This window comes from Pan troglodytes, chromosome X, assembly GCF_028858775.2.
Source record: "Pan troglodytes isolate AG18354 chromosome X, NHGRI_mPanTro3-v2.0_pri, whole genome shotgun sequence".
NCBI classification, from domain to species: domain Eukaryota; kingdom Metazoa; phylum Chordata; class Mammalia; order Primates; family Hominidae; genus Pan; species Pan troglodytes.
Genome location: NC_072421.2, coordinates 153,453,957 through 153,474,197, shown reverse-complemented (window position 1 = coordinate 153,474,197; position 20,241 = coordinate 153,453,957). Strand labels below are relative to the sequence as shown.

General features: G+C 45.0%; 1 protein-coding gene across 2 annotated transcripts; it reads left to right on the top strand.

The window, feature by feature from the left end:
- The first annotated feature begins 1,858 nt into the window (after window positions 1–1,858).
- Window positions 1,859–18,735, top strand: LOC129138842 (histone-lysine N-methyltransferase PRDM7-like). Of its 2 annotated transcripts, XM_054676894.2 has the most exons (5): window positions 1,859–3,329; window positions 3,697–3,820; window positions 4,148–4,255; window positions 12,247–12,296; window positions 16,970–17,123. In XM_054676894.2, the coding sequence occupies exons 1-5, from the start codon at window positions 3,261–3,263 to the stop codon at window positions 17,033–17,035; spliced, it is 417 nt and encodes a 138-aa protein (XP_054532869.1). In that variant the 5' UTR covers window positions 1,859–3,260; the 3' UTR covers window positions 17,036–17,123. The 2 variants fall into 2 exon arrangements, with proteins under 2 accessions (XP_054532869.1, XP_054532868.1); XM_054676893.2 differs by lacking the exons at window positions 1,859–3,329; window positions 3,697–3,820; window positions 4,148–4,255; window positions 12,247–12,296 and adding exons at window positions 16,390–16,761; window positions 17,643–17,710; window positions 18,539–18,735 and having other exon boundaries at window positions 16,970–17,241.
- The last annotated feature ends 1,506 nt before the right edge of the window (window positions 18,736–20,241 follow it).

Below are 20,241 nucleotides of genomic sequence, written 5' to 3'. Positions count from 1 at the left end.
GTTTTTAAGTTTGATGTACTCCCATCTATCTAATTTTGCTTTGGTTGCTTATACTTTTGGTGTCATATCCAGGAAGTAATTGTTCATTACAATGTTATAAAGATTTTATTTTTTTTCTTCTTGGAGTTCTGTACTTTTAGGTCTTACATTTCAGTCTTTAATTTATTTTGAATTAATGATAATAGATGATGCATTACACGGTAGCATTCCATAGAATGGAATGATCTGGTTGGGATCTGTGTCCAAAACTTAGTTGAAATGTAATCCCCAGTGTTGGAGGTCGGGCCTGGTGGGAGGTGATTGGATCACAGGACAAACTTCTTATGAATGGTTTAGCACCATCCGTCTTTGGAACTGTACAGTGAGATCTGGTTGTTTAAAAGTGTACAGCACCTCCCCATCTTTCTCTCTTCCTCCTGCTCTGGCCATGTCAATTGCTGACTCCCCTTTTGCCTTCAGCCATGAGTGTAAGTTTCCCAAGAAGCCAAGCAGGTGCCAGCATCATGCTTCCTGTACAGCCCGCAGAACAATATGCTAATTAAATCAATTTTAATTGGAGGAGACTCTGGCAGCAGCTGACGTCTGAGCCAGGAGACAGCAGTGGCAGCTTCCCTGTGGGACTTGGGTGCCTCCGTTCTGCAAGTCCTCCTGTCCACTGGCCCCTCCCAGGGCCCATGCCTAGCCACTCTGCAAGAGTAGGTGCACAGTGCAGCCTCTGCAGCCCAGCCTGAGTGCATTGCTCCACCTGAGTACCTTCCCCGTGACCCAGGAGCACATTGGATTCCCCAGCGCAGCAAGAGCCCAACCCCAAGCCATAGGACTTCCTGGTGTCCCCAGGGCTGTGGCACGTAGCTAGGGATACCGAGGGGGAGATCTGTGGCCAGCACTCGAACGGAGGAGGAGCCCCCACTCTCAGAGCACTGAGAGAGGTGAGACATGTGGGATCCTGGGCAACGAGGGAGCGAGGCATGCCTCCCTCCAGAGGGCCAGTCCAGAAAGGGGGCGACCTATGCAGCCTCTGCCCTAGGGAGCCCCGCAGCTCAGAACACCTAACAAAAGAAACGCAGGCAGGCGCCAGTGATCACAGGAGGCTCCCCTCAAGGTCCAGGAGCTGATGAGGGGCTATCGCTCTCCCGTCTCAATGCAAAGCACACCTGCGAACGCGAAGTACAAAAGAACCTTGCTGCTGGAGATAGCAGCTGTTCCTCTTAAGCACCATCTATTGGATCACAGCCCTAACTACAACACCAAAATTGGCCAGCTAATACAACATCTGTGAAACCAAGCACAATTCACCCACCCGTAAGGGTCCTGTACAGAACCCTGGCCCTCTGAAGCATCCAGAAACGAAGCGAGCTGACAATACCCAACTTACACCGCAGTTAAAGGAACACCAACCCTCCCAGATGAGAGTCAGTGCAAGAACTCTGGCAATTCAAAAAGACACAGCGTCCCCTCAGAAGACCCAGGCCTGAGGAGGGACGTGAGGAGCAGCCCCGACTCGCGGCTCAGTCGCAAACACCGGCGTTGGGGAAAACCAAGTAATAAAACCGCGAAACTGCGCCTGTGCGCGGGAGGATTCCAGATGGTTGCACGCAATCCCAGCGGGGTGGGGCAGGACCTTCCCCAGGGGCGGGACCTTCCCCAGGGGCGGGAAAAGCCAGGCCCCTCCCCGACCTCCTGAGCCCAAAACCGGGTTGTGCCCATGACTGACAGGCAAGGCTCCGCCCTACTCCCCTTCCCTTTAGCACCTCCTGACTGCCGATTGGCGGGCTCGCCTTGGTCTCAACGCTGATTGGCTGGCAGCACTACAGGCTGGCACCCACCGCGTCTCACCTCCTGAGCGGCTCCGAGAAGACGCCCGGCCAGGGTGAACACCGCGGCAGGAGAAAACGGGAGACTGTGAAGAGCATGGGGAGCCTTTGTCGTGCAGCGTGAAACCCTTGTAAACCCTCATCCCAAGACCTTCAAATTTTAGCCTAGGAGACCCCAGATCCCCTCACCCTGAGAAGCTCCAAATCCTCTCAGCCTCAAAAGACCCCAAATCCTGCCACCTTGAGGGATTTAAAATCCCCTCAGCATGAAACCCCCAAAGTACCTCAGCTTCAGACACCCCAAATCCCTTCACCCAGAGGAACATCGAATCTCCTAATGCTTAGATCCCCAAATATTCTGAGCCTGAGGAGCCACAATTTCCCTCACCCTAAGGCACCCCAAATACCTCAGCCTGAGGAACCCTAAATATCTCAGAGAGACCAAATTTCCCCAACCACAGATAACCTAAATAGCCTGACAACTCAACCCCGTCAGCTTCAAGGACCAAATAACCTCAGTGTCAAACACCCTAAAACCCATTAATGAGAGACCCAAATCTCCTTTACCCGAGACCCAGAATTTCCTCAGCCTCAAATATCCCAAATCCTTTCATCCCGAGGAACCCCAAATCCCCTTAACCTGATGAATCTCAAATCCTGTCAACTAGAGCACCCCAAATCTCTTCAGCCTAAAAGACCCCTAATCTCATCCTGAAAAACCACAAATACTATCAGCCTGAGGGATACCAAAGCTCCTCAGCTCGAGATACCCCAAATTCCCTCAACCTGAGAAACCCCAATTTCTTCAGTCTAAGACATCTCAAATCCCCTCAGCCTGAGGGACCCCAAATCTCAACCTGAGAGATAGCTTCCCCTTAGAGATGCAGACTGCTTTACTCCTGGATTTTTCTAGAATCCCCAGGTAGAGATCCCCAAATCCTGTCTATGCAAAATGTTCATTTTGCCTCGCTAAAACAGAACCCTGCTCCTCAGTGTGACCCAAGTCCCAGCAGTCAGGGGGCCTCAAGGTCTCCTTGGGACTCCTCTGGCTCTCACACCTCAGGACTCCCCTCAAACACCAGTAGCTACAACCCTCCAGGCACCTGCGCCACCCTTCTCCAAATGAGCCAAGCTGCAGGGGAACTAAAAGAACAAAATCCAGCTTACATTAGGTGGCAGCTCATGGCCAGTGGAGGCCTTCCCATCCCATCAGTACCCCCAGACCTCCCTGGGGTGCTCGAGACCTCACCAGGAACCCAGTCTTCCTGCTCTGAACACCCCAGCCAGATGGAGAAGACAGAGCCTGGTTCTGGGTAGTGCTCAGGGCTGTTGCCCCATCTCAGCACCTTCTCCTTCCACAGGAGCCTTTGGCCTAGGAGCTGGGAGACTCAGGGGCCCTTCCCACACGCAGAATTGGAGCAGGGCCTTCTAGACAGTCCCAGCACCATGAGCCCTGAAAGGTCCCAAGAGGAGAGCCCAGAAGGAGACACAGAGAGAACAGAGCGGAAGCCCATGGTGAGAAGTTGGGGAGGCGAAGCCAGACTCCCAGCAGGAGCTGATCTCTGGAGTGCTGCAGACTCCTGGCCTGTACCCTTGGGTGACTCTGTCTGAATGTGCATGGAATGGGGGCAGCTGGTCCTGGCCAGGACATGGGGGAGAAAAGGACACTAGCATCAGTGACTGCTCTGTGTCAGCAGAGAGCTAGGAAAATGCTCAGTGTCTGCTCAGTTAAACAGGACACAATCTGGAGAAGGAGGGAAGGTCTTTATGTTTCACAGAGACTCCCAGAGGCCCCAGGCTGTGCCCTACACACAGGGTAGAGGAAAAGGACCAGCTCGATGTGTATTAGTAAATCACTGATGGAATCTGTTACTTCCTCTAGGTCAAAGATGCCTTCAAAGACATTTCCATATACTTCACCAAGGAAGAATGGGCAGAAATGGGAGACTGGGAGAAAACTCGCTATAGGAATGTGAAAATGAACTATAATGCACTGATTACTATAGGTAACAGGAAGTGCTGGGCACAGACCAGCCTGGGCGATATAAAACAGGTCTTTGGTCCCTATATTATTTTAATTATCAGGTGGCGGCATCTGCCCACAATTCCCTTTTGCACGGAGACAAATCTGGAGGGAAATATTGTTCTTTTGCGTCAGTGCAGGGTTGTGTGTGGATACTGACCATGCAGAGGTCACATCTTGACCTTGTTCAAGACTCTCCCAGCTCATCAGACTGAGCAGCACTGGCTTTGTGGTGCTTTCCATTGCCACTGCCCTTTGTTCCTCCTCCCAGCTCTTCCGTTTCAGAGCAAAATTTTTTGCTTCTTTTCAGGTCTCAGAGCCACTCGACCAGCTTTCATGTGTCACCGAAGGCAGGCCATCAAACTCCAGGTGGATGACACAGAAGATTCCGATGAAGAATGGACACCTAGGCAGCAAGGTAAGAGGGAAGGGAAGGAGGATTTTTTTTTTAAAGATGGAGTTTCGCTCTTGTTGCCCAGGCTGGAGTGCAATGGCGTGATCTTGGCTCACGGCAACCTCTGCCTCCCAGGTTCAAGCGATTCTCCTGCCTCAGCCTCCCAAATAACTGGGATTACAGGCATGCGCCACCAAACTCAGCTAATTTTTTGTAATTTTGTTTAGTAGATATGGGATTTCTCCATGTTGGTCAGGCTGGTCTCGAACTCCTGACCTCAGATGATCTACCCACCTTGGCCTTCCAAAGCGCTGGGATTACAGCCATGAGCCACCACACCTGGCCTATTTTTATTTTTTTTAAGACAGAGTCTTGCTCTGTCATCCAGGCTGGAGTACAGTGGTACAATCTCGGCTCACTGCAGCCTCCACCTCCCAGGTTCAACAATTCTCCCACCTCAGCTTCTCGAGTAGCTGGGACTGCAGATGTGCACCACCTTGCCCAGCTAATTTTTGTATTTTTTGTAGAGATGGGGTTTCACCGTGTTGGCCAGGCTGGTCTCGAATTCCTGGCCTCAAGTGATCTGCCTGCCTTGGCCTCCCAAAATGCTGGGATGATGATGATGATGATGATGATGATGATGATGATTGTTACTATTATTACAGACAAGGTCTCACTCTGTCACCCAGGCTGGAGTGCAGTGGCACAATCATAACTCACTGCAGCCTCAAACTCCTGGGCTCAAGTGTTCCTCCCACCTCAGCTTCCCAAAGTGCTGGGATTACAGGCATGAGCCACCGTGCATAGCCCCCAGTAAGATTTAGAAGTGACCTCCTGGCCAGGCATGGTGGCTCACACCTGTAATCCCAGCACTTTGGGAGGCTGAGGCAACCATGTCACTTGAAGTCTGGAGTTTGAGACAAGCCCAGCCAACATGGTGAAACCCCATCTCTATTAAAAATGCAAAAAAAGATAGCTGGGCATGGTGATGGGTGCCTATAATCCCAGCTACTCAGGAGGCTGAAGCTGGGAAATAGCTTGAACCCAGGAGGTGGAGGTGGCAGTGAGCCGAAATCGTGCCACCACCCTCCAGCCTGGGCAACAGAATGAGAAGACTCCGTCTCGGGGGGAAAAAAAAGTGACCTCCTGAAACCGGCCTCAGTTTAGGTCTCAGCTACATTTCAGAATTTAACAAAGGAAAAAGAGTCTTCCCTCAAAAACATAAATGTTCAACAAACCAGCACAATGTAATCCCAGCACTTTGGGAGGCCGAGGCGGGCGAATCATGAGGTCAGGAGATCAAGACCATCCTGGCTAACACGGTGAAACCCCATCTCTACTAAAAATACAAAAAATTAGCCAGCACGGTGGCGGGCACCTGTAGTCCCAGCTACTCAGGAGGCTGAGGCAGGAGAATGGCATGAACCCGGGAGGCGGAGCTTGCAATGAGCCGAGATAGCACCACTGCACTCCGGCCTGGGCGAAAGAGCGAGACCCCATCTCAAAAAAAAAAAAATTGTCATTCTTTTTTTTAAAAAAAGAAAACTTTGTTTTTGCTAAACAATGTTAATAAATCACAGAACAATTAAAGAAAACAATTAAACTGCAAATCCACAAAAAAGCTTTCTAACACCAATCTCATAATAGTTATTGAGTTAAATGTCTTAGAAGAAATAATATTAAGTAAAGATACATCATTTATGTACATTTAATCTTACTATATGATCCTCTTATACCAAAATGTATCTACTTCTTTGTCTCGATTCTGGAGCGGGTTTCAGAGAGCTGTTTAGTTGCCCTGATCTTTCCCATACGTCACTGACCAGAGACAGCATCAAGTAGATAAAATAACGTACCATAATTATAAAATAGAAGTGCAAAGCTCATTTCCTCTTCTACTGCTTGGTTAGGAGAGTTTAGAAGTAAAAACAGTCAATCTGCCCAAACTGGAGAAAGCAACTTGGATTGGGTCTACGATTTCCCCATCTGTGGATTTGAGATTCCTTAAGACCTTAATGTAATGTAGAGGAATGAAAGGCCAGCGTTTGCTTTTCTGCAAATGTTTTGACATGAAAAGAATGTCTCTTTAGAGGGAATCTATCTCCCGTGGTTTACCACACATCTATACATCTTTATCTGAACTCAGTTAAAATCCCCAATTTAAATCAATTTATTTTCTATTGTGGAAATCAAACAACATATATTTACTCTTCTAACCATTTTTAAGCATACAACTTTATTAACTATATGCACACTGTTGTGCAATAGATCCCTAGAACTCTTTGTCTTGCATGACTAAAACCCTAACCCATTGAACAATAACACTCCATTGCTTCCTCCCTCCAGCTCCTGGCAACTGCAATTCTGTTTCTATGAATTTGGTTACTTTAGATACCTCATATACGTGGAATCAGCCATGAAACATTTGTCTTTTTGTGACTGGCTTATTTAATCACTTAGCAGAATGTTCCCAAGATTCACCCATGTCACAGCATGTGACAAGATTTTCTTCTTTTTTAAGGCTGAATAATATTCTACTGCATGTATATACCACATTTTGAAAATCCATTCATTTGTCAATGGATATTAGGTTGCTTCGCCTCTTGTCTATTGTGAATAATGCTGTAATAACTATCAGTGTGCAAATATCTCTTTGAGATCGTTTTTAATTCTTTTTTTTTTTTTTTGAGACGGAGTCTCGCTCTGTCGCCCAGGCTGGAGTGCAGTGGCGCAATCTCAGCTCACTGCAAGCTCTGACTCCCGGGTTCACGCCATTCTCCCGCCTCAGCATCCCAAGTAGCTGGGACTACAAGCGCCTGCCACCACGCCAGGCTAATTTTTTGTATTTTTAGTAGAGACGCGGTTTCACCATGTTAGCCAGGATGGTCTCGATCTCCTGACCTCATGATCCGCCTGCCTCATGGGCTCGATCTCCTGACCTCATGATCTGCCTGCCTCGGCCTCCCGAAGTGCTGGGATTACAGGCATGAGCCACTGCGCCCAGCCTTTAATTCTTTTTAATATATTATATACCCAGAAGTGGAATTTCTGGATCAGAAGGTAGTTCTGGTTTTAATTTTTTGTGGAAGCGCCATACTGTTTTTTTACAGTGTCTGCACCATTTTACATTCCCACTACTATGGTTTGAATGTGTGGAAGTTCATGTATTGGAAACTTAATTGCCATTGTAACAGTATTAAGAGGTGGAGCCTTTAAGAGGTGATTCGGTAATGATAGCTCCAACCTCATGAATGGATTAATGCCATTATCACAGGAGTGGGTTAGTTATTGCAGGAGTGGGTTCCTGATGAAAAGGATGAGTTGGGCCCTTCCCTGTCTTTCTCTCTGTCTCACATGCACACTTACCCTTCTACCATGTCATGATGCAGCTTGAAGACCCTTGCAAGATGCCAGTGCCATGCTCTTCAACTTCCCAGCCTCCAGAACCACAAGCCAAATAATTATTTTCTTTATAAATTACCCACTCTGGGCCAGGCACAGTGGCTCACGCCTGTAATCCCAGCACTTTGGTAGGCCAAGGCAGGCAGATCACAAGGTCAGGAGTTCGAGACCAGCCTCGCCAGCTTGGCAAAACCCCATCTCTACTAAAAATACAAAATTAGCCAGGCATGGTGGCATGCACCTGTATTACCAGCTACTTGGGAGGTTGAGGTAGAAGAATCACTTGAACCCGGGAGACAGAGGTTGCAGTGAGCCGAGATCACACCACTGCACTCCAGCCTGGGCAACAGAACGAGACTCCATCTCAGAAAAACAAACAAACACATAAATTTCCCACTCTCTTGCATTCTAGGAAAGCAGCAGAAAACAGACTAAGCTACCCACCGACAATAAGCAAGTGTTCTAATTTCTCCACATCTTCGCCAACATTGCTATTTTCTGGTTTTTTGACAGAGGCTATCATAACAGGATAAGGTGATATCTCATTGTGGTTTTAATTTTCATTTCCCTGATGATTAGTGATGTTAAGCATATTTTCATATGCTTCTTGGCCATTTATGTATCTTCTTTTGAGAAATGTCTATTCAAGCTTTTTGCCCATTGTATTAGTCAGCCCAGGCTGCCACAAGAAAATACCACACATTGAGTGGCTTAAACAACAGAAATTTGTTTTCTGACATTTCTGAAGCCTGGTAGTAAAAAATCAGAGTGCCAGCATGGTTGGGTTCCGGTGAGGGCTCTCTTCCTGACTTGTAGTCAGCCTCCAGCTCACTGTGTATTTACATGAATTATTTGTGTGCCAACAGCAGGAAGGAGAAGGAATTTCTCTCTTCCTCTTCTTATAAAAGCAATAATACCTACTAGAAGATTTTTTTTTAGACAGCCTCATTCTGTTGCCACAGGCTGGAGTTCAGTGGTGCAATCTCAGCTCACTGCAAACTCCACCTCCCGGGTTCAAGCAATTCTCCTGCCTCAGCCCCCCACGTAGCTGGGACTACAGGGGCACATCAGCTAATTTTTGTATTTTCAGTAGAGATGGGGTTTTACCATGTTGACCAGGCTGGTCTCAAACTCCTGGCCTCAAGTGATCTGCCCACCTCAGCCTCCCAAAGTGCTGGGATTACAGGCATGAGACACCGCACCCGACCAAAAGCACTAATGTCATCCTAAGGGCCCCACCCTCATGACATCACCTAGCCCTAATTACCTACCAGTGGCTCCATCTTTAAATACCATCATATTGAGGTATTAAATATGCTTCAGCATATGAATTTGGGGGAAACAAAATTCAGCCCATAGCACCCATTATTTAATTATTTGTTTTGTTGTTGTATTATAGGAGTTCTTCATATATTCTGGATATTAACTCTTTCTTCGGTTTTTTTTTGTTTTTTTTTTTTTTAGACAGAGTTTCGCTCTTGTCACCCCGGCTGGAGTGCAATGGCGCGATCTCAGCTCACTGCAACCTCCCCCTCCCAGGTTCCAGCGATTATTCTGCCTCAGCCTCCCGAGTAGCTGGGATTACAGGCACACACCATCACGCCCAGCTAATCTTCTGTATTTTTAGTAGAGACAGGGTTTCACCATGTTGGCCAGGCTGGTCATGAACTCCTGACCTCAAGTGATCCATCTGCCTCAGCCTCCCAAAGTGCTGGGATTACACCCATGAGCCACAGTGCCTGGCCTGGATATTAACTCTTTATCTTCTTTTTTTTGAGACAGAGGTCTCACTATGTTGCCCTGGCTGGTCTCGAACTCCTGGGTTCAAGTGATCCTCCCACCTCAGCCTCTGAATAGCTGAACTATAGTCATGTGCCACTGCACTCAGCAACATTAACCCTTTATCAGATACATGGTTTGCATATATTTTCTTCCACTCTGTAGGATGCCTTGACACTGTGTTGATTGTTTTCTTTGCTACACAGAAGTTTTTAAGTTTGATGTAGTCCTACTTGTCTATTTTTGCTTTTATTGCTTATGCTTTTGGTGTCATATACAAGAAGTTATTGTTCATTTCAATGTCATGAAGCTTTTCCTCTGTGTTTTCTTCTTGAAGTTCTGTACTTATAGACCTTACATTTCAGTCTTTAATCTATTTTGAGTTAATTTTTATATGAGATATGTGGTAAGAGTCTGTCTTCTCTTTTGCATATGTATATCCAGTTTTCCCAATACAATTTCTTGCAGACTGTCCTTTCCTCCACTGTGTAGTCTTGGCATCATTGCTGAAGATCATTTGACCATATACACAAGGGTTTATTTCTGGCCTCTCTATTCTGTTCCATTGGTCTATATGTCTGTCTTTATACCAGTACCATACTTTTCTGATTACTGTAGCTTTGTAATATGCTTTGAAATCAGGAAGAGTGAGGCCTTCAACTTTATCCTTCTTTTTCAAGATTGTTTCGGCTATTCTGGGTCCTCAGAGATTCTATATGATTTTTTGGATATTTTTCCATTTCTGAAAATAATAGCATTGGCATTTTGATAGACAGGGCATTGAATCTATAGATCATTTTGATAGTATGAACATGTTAACAATATTAAGTCTTCAAATCCACGAACACAGGATGTCTTCCATTTATTTGTGTCTCCTTAAATTTCTGTCGGCACTGTTTTGTAGTTTTCAGTGTTCAAGTTTTTGCCTCCTTGGTTAAGTTTATTCCTAATTATTCTATTCTTTTTGATGCTATTGTGATTGGGATTTTTTTCTTAATTTCCTTTTTGGATTGCTCATTTTTACTAAATAGAAACACAACTGATTTGGGGTGTTGCTTTTGTATGCTGAATTCATGTATTACTTCTTTTTTTTTTTTTTTTTTTTTTTGAGACGGAGTCTCGCTCTGTCATCCAGGCTGGGGTGCAGTGGCATGATATCGGCTCACTACAAGCTCCACTTCCAAGGTTCATGCCATTCTCCTGCCTCGGCCTCCTGAGTAGCTGGGACTACAGGCGCCCGTCACCACGCCCAGCTAATTTTTTGTATTTTTAGTAGAGATGGGGTTTCACCATGTTAGCCAGGATGGTCTCGGTCTCCTGACCTCGTGATCCCCCCACCTCGGCCTCCTAAAGTGCTGGGATTATAGGCTTGAGCCACCATGCCCAGCCCAAATTCGTGTATTACTTCTAACAATTTTTTGGTAAAATCTTTATAGTTTTATTTTTTATTTTTATTGATTTTTTTAGATGGAGTCTCGCTCTGTCGCCCAAGCTGGAGTGCAGTGGCATGATCTCGGTTCACTGCAACCTCTGCCTCCCAGATTCAAGTGATTCTCCTGCCTCAGCCTCCCGAGTAGCTGGGACTATAGGTGCCCGCCACCATGCCCAGCTAATGAATCATTATAGTTTTCTGCATGTAAGATCATGTCATCTGCAAACAGAGATAATTTTACTTCTTCCTTTCCATTTGGATGCCTTTTATTTATTTTACTGGCCTAATTGCTCAGGCTACGACTTACAGGACTATGTTGAATAGAAGTAGCAAGACTGGAAATCCTTACCTTGTTTATGACCTTAGAAGGAAGGCTTTCAGTTTTTCATCATCGACTATGATGTTAAAAAATGGGCTTTTCGGCTGGGCGCGGTGGCTCACGCCTGTAATCCCAGCACTTTGGGAGGCCGAGGTGGGAGGATCACAAGGTCAGGAGACCGAGACCATCCTGGCTAACACGGTGAAACCCCATCTCTACTAAAAGTACAAAAAATTAGCTGGGCGTGCTGGCAGGCACCTGCAGTCCCAGCTACTCGGGAGGCTAAGGCAGGAGAATGGCCTGAACCCAGGAGGCAGAGCTTGCAGTGAGCCGACCTTGCACCCCTGCACTCCAGCCTGGGTGACAGAGCGAGACTCCATCTCAAAAAAAAAAAAAAAAAAAAGGGCTTTTCTTATATGACCTTTTTACATTGAGGTGATTTCCTTCTATTCCTAGTTTGTTCAGTGTGTTTGTCATGAAAGGTCAATTTACATTTTAAAAATTAATGTAATAAACACCTTATTAGGTATACCTTTACAGATAGGCTGAAACAAAGATGAAGTTTTATCTATTTTTTTAAATCTTAAGAAAATTAGCAATGCCCCCAATAGAAGCATAGGCCTTAATGATACTTCAGAAAACATTTCCAAATTGCCCTTGGATAATACTTGGAATCATCACTCTCTGATTCAGAATTCTCTGTCTCTAATGAGAAACTCCAGAGTTAGGCCGAGCATAGTGGCTCACGCCTGTAATCTCAGCACTTTAGGAGTCCGAGGCAGGTGGATCACCTAAGGTCAGGAGTTCGAGACCAGCATCGCCAACATGGAGAAACCCCATCTCTACTAAAAATGCAAAAATTAGCTGGGTGTGGTGGTGCACACCTGTAGTTCCCAACAACTCACAAGGCTGAGGCAGGAGAATTGCTTGAATCCGGGAGGCGGAGGTTGCAGTGAGGGGAGATTGTGCCACTGCACTCCAGCCTGGGCGACAGAGGGAGACTCCATATCAAAAAGAAAAAAAAAATCTCTAGAGTTTGGAAACATTTACCAACCAAACCACTGATTTCTCATCACCTTTTAGTCAAACCTCCTTGGATGGCCTTCAGAGGAGAACAGAGTAAACACCAGAAGGTAAGTATCTCCCAAATCCTGTTGACAAGAAACCTTCGTCATAGATCCAAATACAGGTAAGAGAAGGAGAATGTACAGACTATCCTAGGAACTACTGCCTTCCTCTCCTGATCTCTTTAGCGCAGTGTCTGACATCATCATTATTTTAAGAGTTAATAAGAACAGCAACAATAATCGCTACCATGGGTTATTTTCTCAGTATTTTCAGACTTTATTTTAAGCATTTTACATGAATAAACTTTACGTATGTGTACCTATTCAACTTCACATATAGTACCTATTAAGTAGGTACTATAACTATAGCCATTTTACAGGTTAGGAAACTGAGGTATAAAAATGTTCAGTTATATCCCTGGGATCACATTCAGTGTTGGTGCAGTCTAATCCAAAACTCCTTCTCTAAAGCACTTACAAGATCATTAAAAGTTTCATAGTTTTATAAAGTTTATGCTGTCTTACCCATATGTCTTTACATCATTCGTCCAATTGATTTTTCAACCTCAGTTTTTCTCTGTTGTAGTGAAGTCAGATTTGCACTAAAACACTCTGATTAAGGGAAGCTTCCAAGTAAATAGACAATTCATACTGTGGATGGTACCAGAAGAAGATAGGGTCCCTACCCTCATAAGGGACCCATTCTGATCAGAGGAAGCAGCTTCCAGCCCTGAGGAGTTTCAGGTTCGAAGATTGAGAAACAACAAATAAGAAAATGGTTTAGGACTTCATATAGGTTACACCCTATTAAGTAAAAATATATTCTTCTGGAACCAATTTCAAATGCTCATTCCTGTAGAAGGCAGTAACGGCTCCTTCCTCTGGGCTCCAATTAGGGAACTGTCATGTTATTTGGAATTATTTGTTTAGCCTGCCTGCTGCCTCTTCATTGTGAGCTCTTCAGGAGTCTAGTCCCTTCCTGATTCTTCTCAGAACTCCCAAGCCCAGCTCAGGGCCTCTGAGAGCCTCCTGAGTGTTTTCTGAATGATTGATTCCAAGCTTATGAATTAAACTATAAGTAACAGGGTCAAGGAATGCTGAAAATATCTTTGAGTTAGATTTCAACTGTAGAGATATATCAGGACTATGAGATAATTTTCGTTTGTTATTTTTCTACAGGGGCAGGGGGTGGTTTGAGACAGAGTCTGGCTCTTGCGCCAAGGCTGGAGTGCAATGGCTCAATCTCGGCTTACTGCAGCCTCCATCTCCTAGGTTAGTGTGATCCTCCTGCCTCAGCCTCCTGAGTAGCTGGGACCACAGGCATGCACCACCATGCCCGGCTAATTTTTATGTGTTTTGTACAGGCAGGGTTTTGCCATGTAGCTCAGGCTGGTCTTGAACTCCTGGGCTCAAGCCATCCTACTACCTTGGCCTCCCAAAGTGCTGGGATTACAGATGTGAGCCACCGCACCCAGTCTGTGAGAAAAATTATTTTTTTCTTTTCTTTTCTTTTCTTTCTTTTTTTTTTTTTTTTCAGACAGAGTTTCACTCTTGTTACCCAGGCTGGAGTGCAGTGGCGCGATCTCGGCTCACTGCAACCTCCACCTCCTGGGTTCAAGTTGTTCTCCTGCCTCAGCCTCCCGAGTAGCTGGGATTACAGGTGCCCGCCACCACACCCGGCTAGTTTTTTGTATTTTTTGTAGAGACAGGGTTGGCCAGACTGGTCTCAAATTCCTGACCTCAGGTGATCTGCCTGCCTTGGCCTCCCAAAGTGCTGGGATTACACGTGTGAGCCACTGTGCCTGGCGAGAATAATTATTAATCTCACATTCATACTGTATTAAGTAGCTCAAAAAACACTTTGGTGAACATTATTATCTTTCATGTTCACTACAATATTAAGAATTAGTGCCGGGGGCAGTGGCTCACACCTGTAATCCCAGCACTTTGAGAGGCAGAGGTGGGCAGATTACCTGAGGTCAGGAGTTCGAGACCAGCTTGGCCAACATGGTGAAACCCCATCTCTACTAAAACTACAAAAATCAGCTGGGCATGGTGGTGGACACCTGTAATCCCAACTACTCGGGAGGCTGAAGCAGGAGAATCGCTTGAACCTGGGAGATGGAGGCTGCAGTTAGCTGAGATCGTGCCACTGCACTCCAGCTTAGGCAACAGAGTGAGACTCCCTCTCAAAAAAAAAAAAAAAAAAGAATTAGCATGGGCTGGGTGCGGGGGCTCTTACATATAATCTCAGCACTTTGGGAGGCTGAGGTGGGTGGATCACTTGAGGTGAGGAGTTCTAGACCAGCCTGGCCAACCTAGCGAAACCCTGTCTCTAATAAATATACAAAAATTAGCTGGGTGTGGTGGCACGTGCCTGTAATCCTAGCTTCTCGGGAGGCTGAGGTAGGAAAATCTCTTGAACCTGGGAGGTGAAGGCTGCAGTGAGCTGAAATCATGCCACTGCATTCCAGCCTAGGCAACAGAGCAAGACTCCTTTTCAAAACAAAACAAAACAAAACAAAAAAACCATGTATGCCAACTTCTGGATCGGGAAACTAAAGAGAAATTAGCTAACAATACACCCTTATTCAAGCAGACAAGCAGAATTGGTACAGGAACTAACTAATCTAATTCAAAAGCCAAATATTCTTTCCAGGATATGGCAACATGCAACTTTGACTTCACTTTCTTAGTTGTCTAGATATATTTTTGCCAATCATCTCTTTGTTCTGTTCCGAACCTTACTGCCCTATTACCTCATTTTCCAGATGTGCTTTGTCCCTCTGTGCTTTTCTACATTTCCCCTTCCATCAAAAGTCTACTAGTTTATGGAAGATTCCCTCCTTCTCTCTGTAAGCCCTTATCCCCTTCTTTCACAGATCTTGCTGATTCTCCAGCTAGTCTTCCCAAGTATTCTTCCTCCTTCCCTTTAACTTACATAGAACGTTTTGAGAGAAAGTTGAAGGAAAGAGCCTTAAGACATGGGTTAGAGTCCCAGATTCACTACCCACTTAGACCTTGTCTTTTCCCTCTAGTATTTAGACACTCTAGGTATTTCCAAGGTTTGAACATTAACTACAGTCATATGAAAACATGTTGCAAGCCGTAAAGAACTAAATAAATGCACGTTGTCTTTTAATATGTGATTCTCACATTAAAGGGAATGCCCAAGGCGTCATTCAATAATGAATCTAGTTTGAAAGAATTGTCAGGAACGCCAAATTTACTGAATACAAGTGGCTCAGAGCAGGCTCAGAAACCAGTGTCCCCTCCTGGAGAAGCAAGTACCTCTGGACAGCACTCTAGACTAAAACTGGGTAAGAAAAAATTTGAGGGGAATTTAGTCCCACTATGTCCTCTAGAAAGGTTGGTGAGTATGGTCTACCTATGTGGGGTGGACTTTGGATAGGTCTGGGCTTAAGCTGGACTCAACTGTGAGACCAGAAGTTAGATGCAGTATTTTGTTAAAATTATTTATTTATTTGTTCACTGAGACAGAGTCTTACTCTGTCACCCAGGCTGGAGTGCAATGGTGAGATCTCGGTTCACTGCAACCTCTGCCTCCACGAAAATAGCGATTTTCATGCCTCAGTCACCTGAGTAGCTGGGATTATAGGTGTGCACCACCGTGCCCGGCTGATTTTTAGTAGAGACAGAGTTTCACCATGTTGACCAGGCCGGTCTCAAACTCCTGGCCTCAAGTGATCTGCTCAGCTCAGCCTCCCAAAATGCTGGGATTACAGGCTTGAGCCACCATGCCTAGCCTTGGATACAGTATTGAATAGCATGTAAGAACATTAACTTTGAAGTCACTCACTTGGGTTATAATCCACACAGAAGCATTGGGGCCTTGGGCAAATCTTATAAATTCCATGGGCTCCTGAATGGTAATCTGTAAAATGAGACCAAGTATATAGAGCTCATGTATTGTTTGAAATCATTAAATTAAATATAAATGAATTGATACATGTGAGGTGTCCAATAAGTACCTCTCTGATAATATATATTCTTTTGTGCGTTTCTACATTTCCTTTTCCATCACATGTCAACTAGTACATAGAAGATCCCCTATAGAGACTATACTTTCTTAGTGTTGTATGTCCAGGCCTTTGTTCAATGCCTAAGATGTAATAAACTCTCAAAAAATATTTTCTGAATAAATAAATGCATGAATGAACCATTTTGTAAGCAGAAAGGCTGGGAGGTTAATGGGATAATGAGAACCGCTAGAAACTAAAATTGAATAGGCATCTACAGTCAGTGTGGGTGTGGGGTCTAAGTCTCTCTGAAGCAGTAAAGAGGGGGAGACTAGAGTATGTAGAAAGGTAGATGCTAATTTGATGGTAGGAGATTTCACATTTTCTTATGAAACAAGGACAAACACCCCACACTCCCAGTTTTACCCATCTACTCTTCTCCAACCTAGAACTCAGGAGGAAGGAGACTGAAGGAAAGATGTATAGCCTGCGAGGAAGAAAGGGTCATGCATACAAAGAGATCAGCGAGCCACAGGATGATGACTACCTCTGTGAGTGACCCTTTCAGCCACTCACACAGCTTGCTGTTATGTCCTGGTACAATAATTTCATCATTTGGCCCACAAATCATTCCCTTACTCGAATGAATTAAAGTACAGGATTGGGGCTAAATAATGTGAGTGCCAAGCTCTTTCTGAAGCTCTTATATCAAGGAACATGCATTACAACTTTCCTAATCCCTGCTTCCCTCACTTCCAGATTGTGAGATGTGTCAGAACTTCTTCATTGACAGCTGTGCTGCTCATGGGCCCCCTACATTTGTAAAGGACAGTGCAGTGGACAAGGGGCATCCCAACCGTTCAGCCCTCAGTCTGCCCCCGGGGCTGAGAATTGGGCCATCAGGCATCCCTCAGGCTGGGCTTGGAGTATGGAATGAGGCATCTGATCTGCCACTGGGTCTGCACTCTGGCCCCTATGAGGGCCGAATTACAGAAGACGAAGAGGCAGCCAACAGTGGATATTCCTGGCTAGTAAGAAGAGCCTGCTGTTTCCCCTGTTCTGTCTTCCCACATCCCTTCTGTGCCTTTGGTGGGACATCACCTTCTACATGTTAGGATATAGGTAGGGATAACATGGTTAGCTCTGTGTACTCAAGGGTCTTTGCATGAACATGGAACTCCTATTTAGAGATCACAGGGTACGTGGGAGCAGAGTGGTACAAAGACAAAGAAGTGCATCCTCCCTTTTGGAGCTTCTGCTCTGATTGGACAAACCAACTCAGATGTGTAGATGATGACTAAGGTGCATGCCATGTGGTCTCAGTTGGCAGTTGAAGCTCTGCAGGTCCAAAGGCCATTGATGACCGTGGAGTAAAATAATTCTTCAGATTTTTACCCTCTAAAAAGTCTTTACCTTATTTTTTGAAACTCAGATCACCAAGGGGAGAAACTGCTATGAGTATGTGGATGGAAAAGATAAATCCTGGGCCAACTGGATGAGGTAAGGCCACTAGCTCTCTTAGTTTCAGAGAGAACCTCCATCTCTCACAAACCCAGACTTCCTTCCTTCTCATTATGCCTCCCTCAATGATTTTCACATCCCCTATTTCTATTTTTCTCCATACAATGCTGTTTTATACCATCAACTTTTAGAAATAAAAAATAAAAATATAGATATTATGATTTATTGGTATCAAAACACAAATATGTATGCTAGACAAAATTGAGGCACCAAGATAAACCTTGACAAGGTTAATTCATGCTTTAATTTATGTAATCCACATTTGTTAAACACTTAGTATGTTCCAGGTTAGAAAGTGAAGTTCACTACTTGAACAGAAGTGAGCTGCAGGATGACCCAGCCCCTTTCCACAATGGGCTGTCATTCTATCAGAGAATAGAAAAATGAATCAACTATTACTGTTCTATGTTATTGGGCCAAGAGAAAGAGACTTCTGAGTTTCTCTAGGAATCTGAAGAAGTCAGGTGAATGGCAGCTGAGTGAACTGTAGGGTGATTAGAGGAAGGCCTGTCAAAGAAAGATGGACTTGAGCTGAGTGTAGAATGATGTGAGCTAATCTAGAAGCAGAGCACGTGATCAAGCACCAAGTTCTGTGGTATAAAACAGAATTAATTTAGAGTTTAGAGAAGCTAGAGGTCAATGTGTTTTATGGCCAATCAAGGTGGAGGTAAGTCTGGAGTTGGGCTTTGAAAAAATGGCTGATTAGGCACAGCAGGGAAGCATTCTAGGCAGGATGAGCACTGTAGTCATCCTGCCTAGAGGGAACTCACTGCCTCTTTTCTTTCCCTTTGCCTGCCTTGACCCCAGGTATGAGAACTGTGCCCGGGATGATGAAGAGCAGAACCTGGTGGCCTTCCAGTACCACAGGCAGAGCTTCTATAGAACCTGCCGAGTCATTAGGCCAGGCTGTGAACTGCTGGTCTGGTATGGGGATGAGTAGGGCCAGGAACTGGGCATCAAGTGGGGCAGCAAGTGGAAGAAAGAGCTCATGGCAGGGAGAGGTAGGCATCACTATTACTCTTTTAAAAGGACAGGAAAGAAAGAATTATCCTAGAGAATTTTCATGATTGAACTCTTAAGTAGAGTAAAATGCCGTCTAAAGTCAGTAAAATTTTACATCAGTGGCTTCCAAAATTAAAGATTCATGTTATAAGCCTTTGCCTCTTTGGGACAGTTTTTATATTTTTAAATCTTTGTTCCGATTTTATATTCAAAGTACTTCATGCACAAAGTATATAACAGCATACAGTGCTCAAAGACTTAAAGACAAAAATCAAGTTCTCAAACACCTACCAGCTCTCCCAACAAGGTAGTTTCTTCTGGCATTTCCTTGATATTTCTTAATGATATGCATATGTTGTTATTCTTTCATTCATTATCTCAATTAGCTGTCGAGTTCCTACTCTGTGCCAGACGATGTTGCAGGAAGTGTAAATACAGACTGATCAAGACAATCAAAAAAACTGCTCTTGAACAGATGACTTGTGAATTAGGGAACCATATGAATACACACAGACATATGTGTAATATCAGACGGCGATTAGTGCTTTGAAGAAAATGAATCCAGAAAGAATACCTGGGATCAGTGTGAGACCTGGGATCAGTGTGAGAGCTGAGGTCAGTGTGAGACCTGAGGTCAGTGTGAGACCTGGGGGTCAGTGTGAGGTGAGAGTAGAGTGTTGCAGGGGATTGTCAGGGAAGGTTTCTCTTAGGAGACAGCATTTGAGAAGTGCAAGTGCCTGTGGGCCAAGGATTCCAGGCACAGGGTGCAGCTAGTGCAATGGTCCTGAGGCCAGAAAGAGTTCAGCTTTGGTTCATTTTTGGAAAATAGGCTGCCATGGGTCATCCCTTCAGAGCTGCTCCAGTTTCCAAGTGAGAGAAAACGGTGGGCAGGATGAAGGTGGGGAGCATGGAGGTAAGCCTGAGTAGGGATATATTTTGAAACAAGACTTCCTATTATATTTAAAATGGGTTCAGACTGAATTAAATAACTCAAACATGAATACTTGATGTGCAGCCTGACAAAGAGCATATTCTCATTGTATGATTTGTGGAATCTGAAACAGAAGCAGTCCATGCACCTAGTTGGCGCAGCAGGACCCACAGTCCTTTAGTCAGTGGGACCTGGACCACTCTGTGTTGGCCAACCTGAATCACACTTCCTGATGGAGAACCAGGCACATAACAGTCCTCAATTAAATATGTCCTTTTGAATGAGGATACTCAAATTCAGCCTAGCCTAGCCTGTCACTCACACACATGTACAGATCCCAGGGTCCACACAGATACAGATCCCAGAGTCCACATCTATCACATATATGAACATTATCACACAGACCCCTGCAGACACATCTGTGAGGCATATGCATTCCCAAACACACAGACAGACTCATGATAAATTTGTTCCTACCCAGCCGTGACTTCTAAATGCTTGGGGAAACCAAGACATAGTAGAAAGGAGTGTGCAATTATCATTTCCCATGATGCCGTTACTTAAGAACTCTTTGTGT

Excerpts from the sequence above, each read along its gene's own strand:
- LOC129138842 (XM_054676893.2), top strand. The coding sequence starts at position 16,599 with ATGAAACAAGGACAAACACCCCACACTCCCAGTTTTACCCATCTACTC. Across the intron at positions 16,762-16,969 it reads ACAGGATGATGACTACCTCT|ATTGTGAGATGTGTCAGAAC; the intron begins GTGAGTGACCCT and ends CCTCACTTCCAG. Across the intron at positions 17,242-17,642 it reads ACAGTGGATATTCCTGGCTA|ATCACCAAGGGGAGAAACTG; the intron begins GTAAGAAGAGCC and ends TTTGAAACTCAG.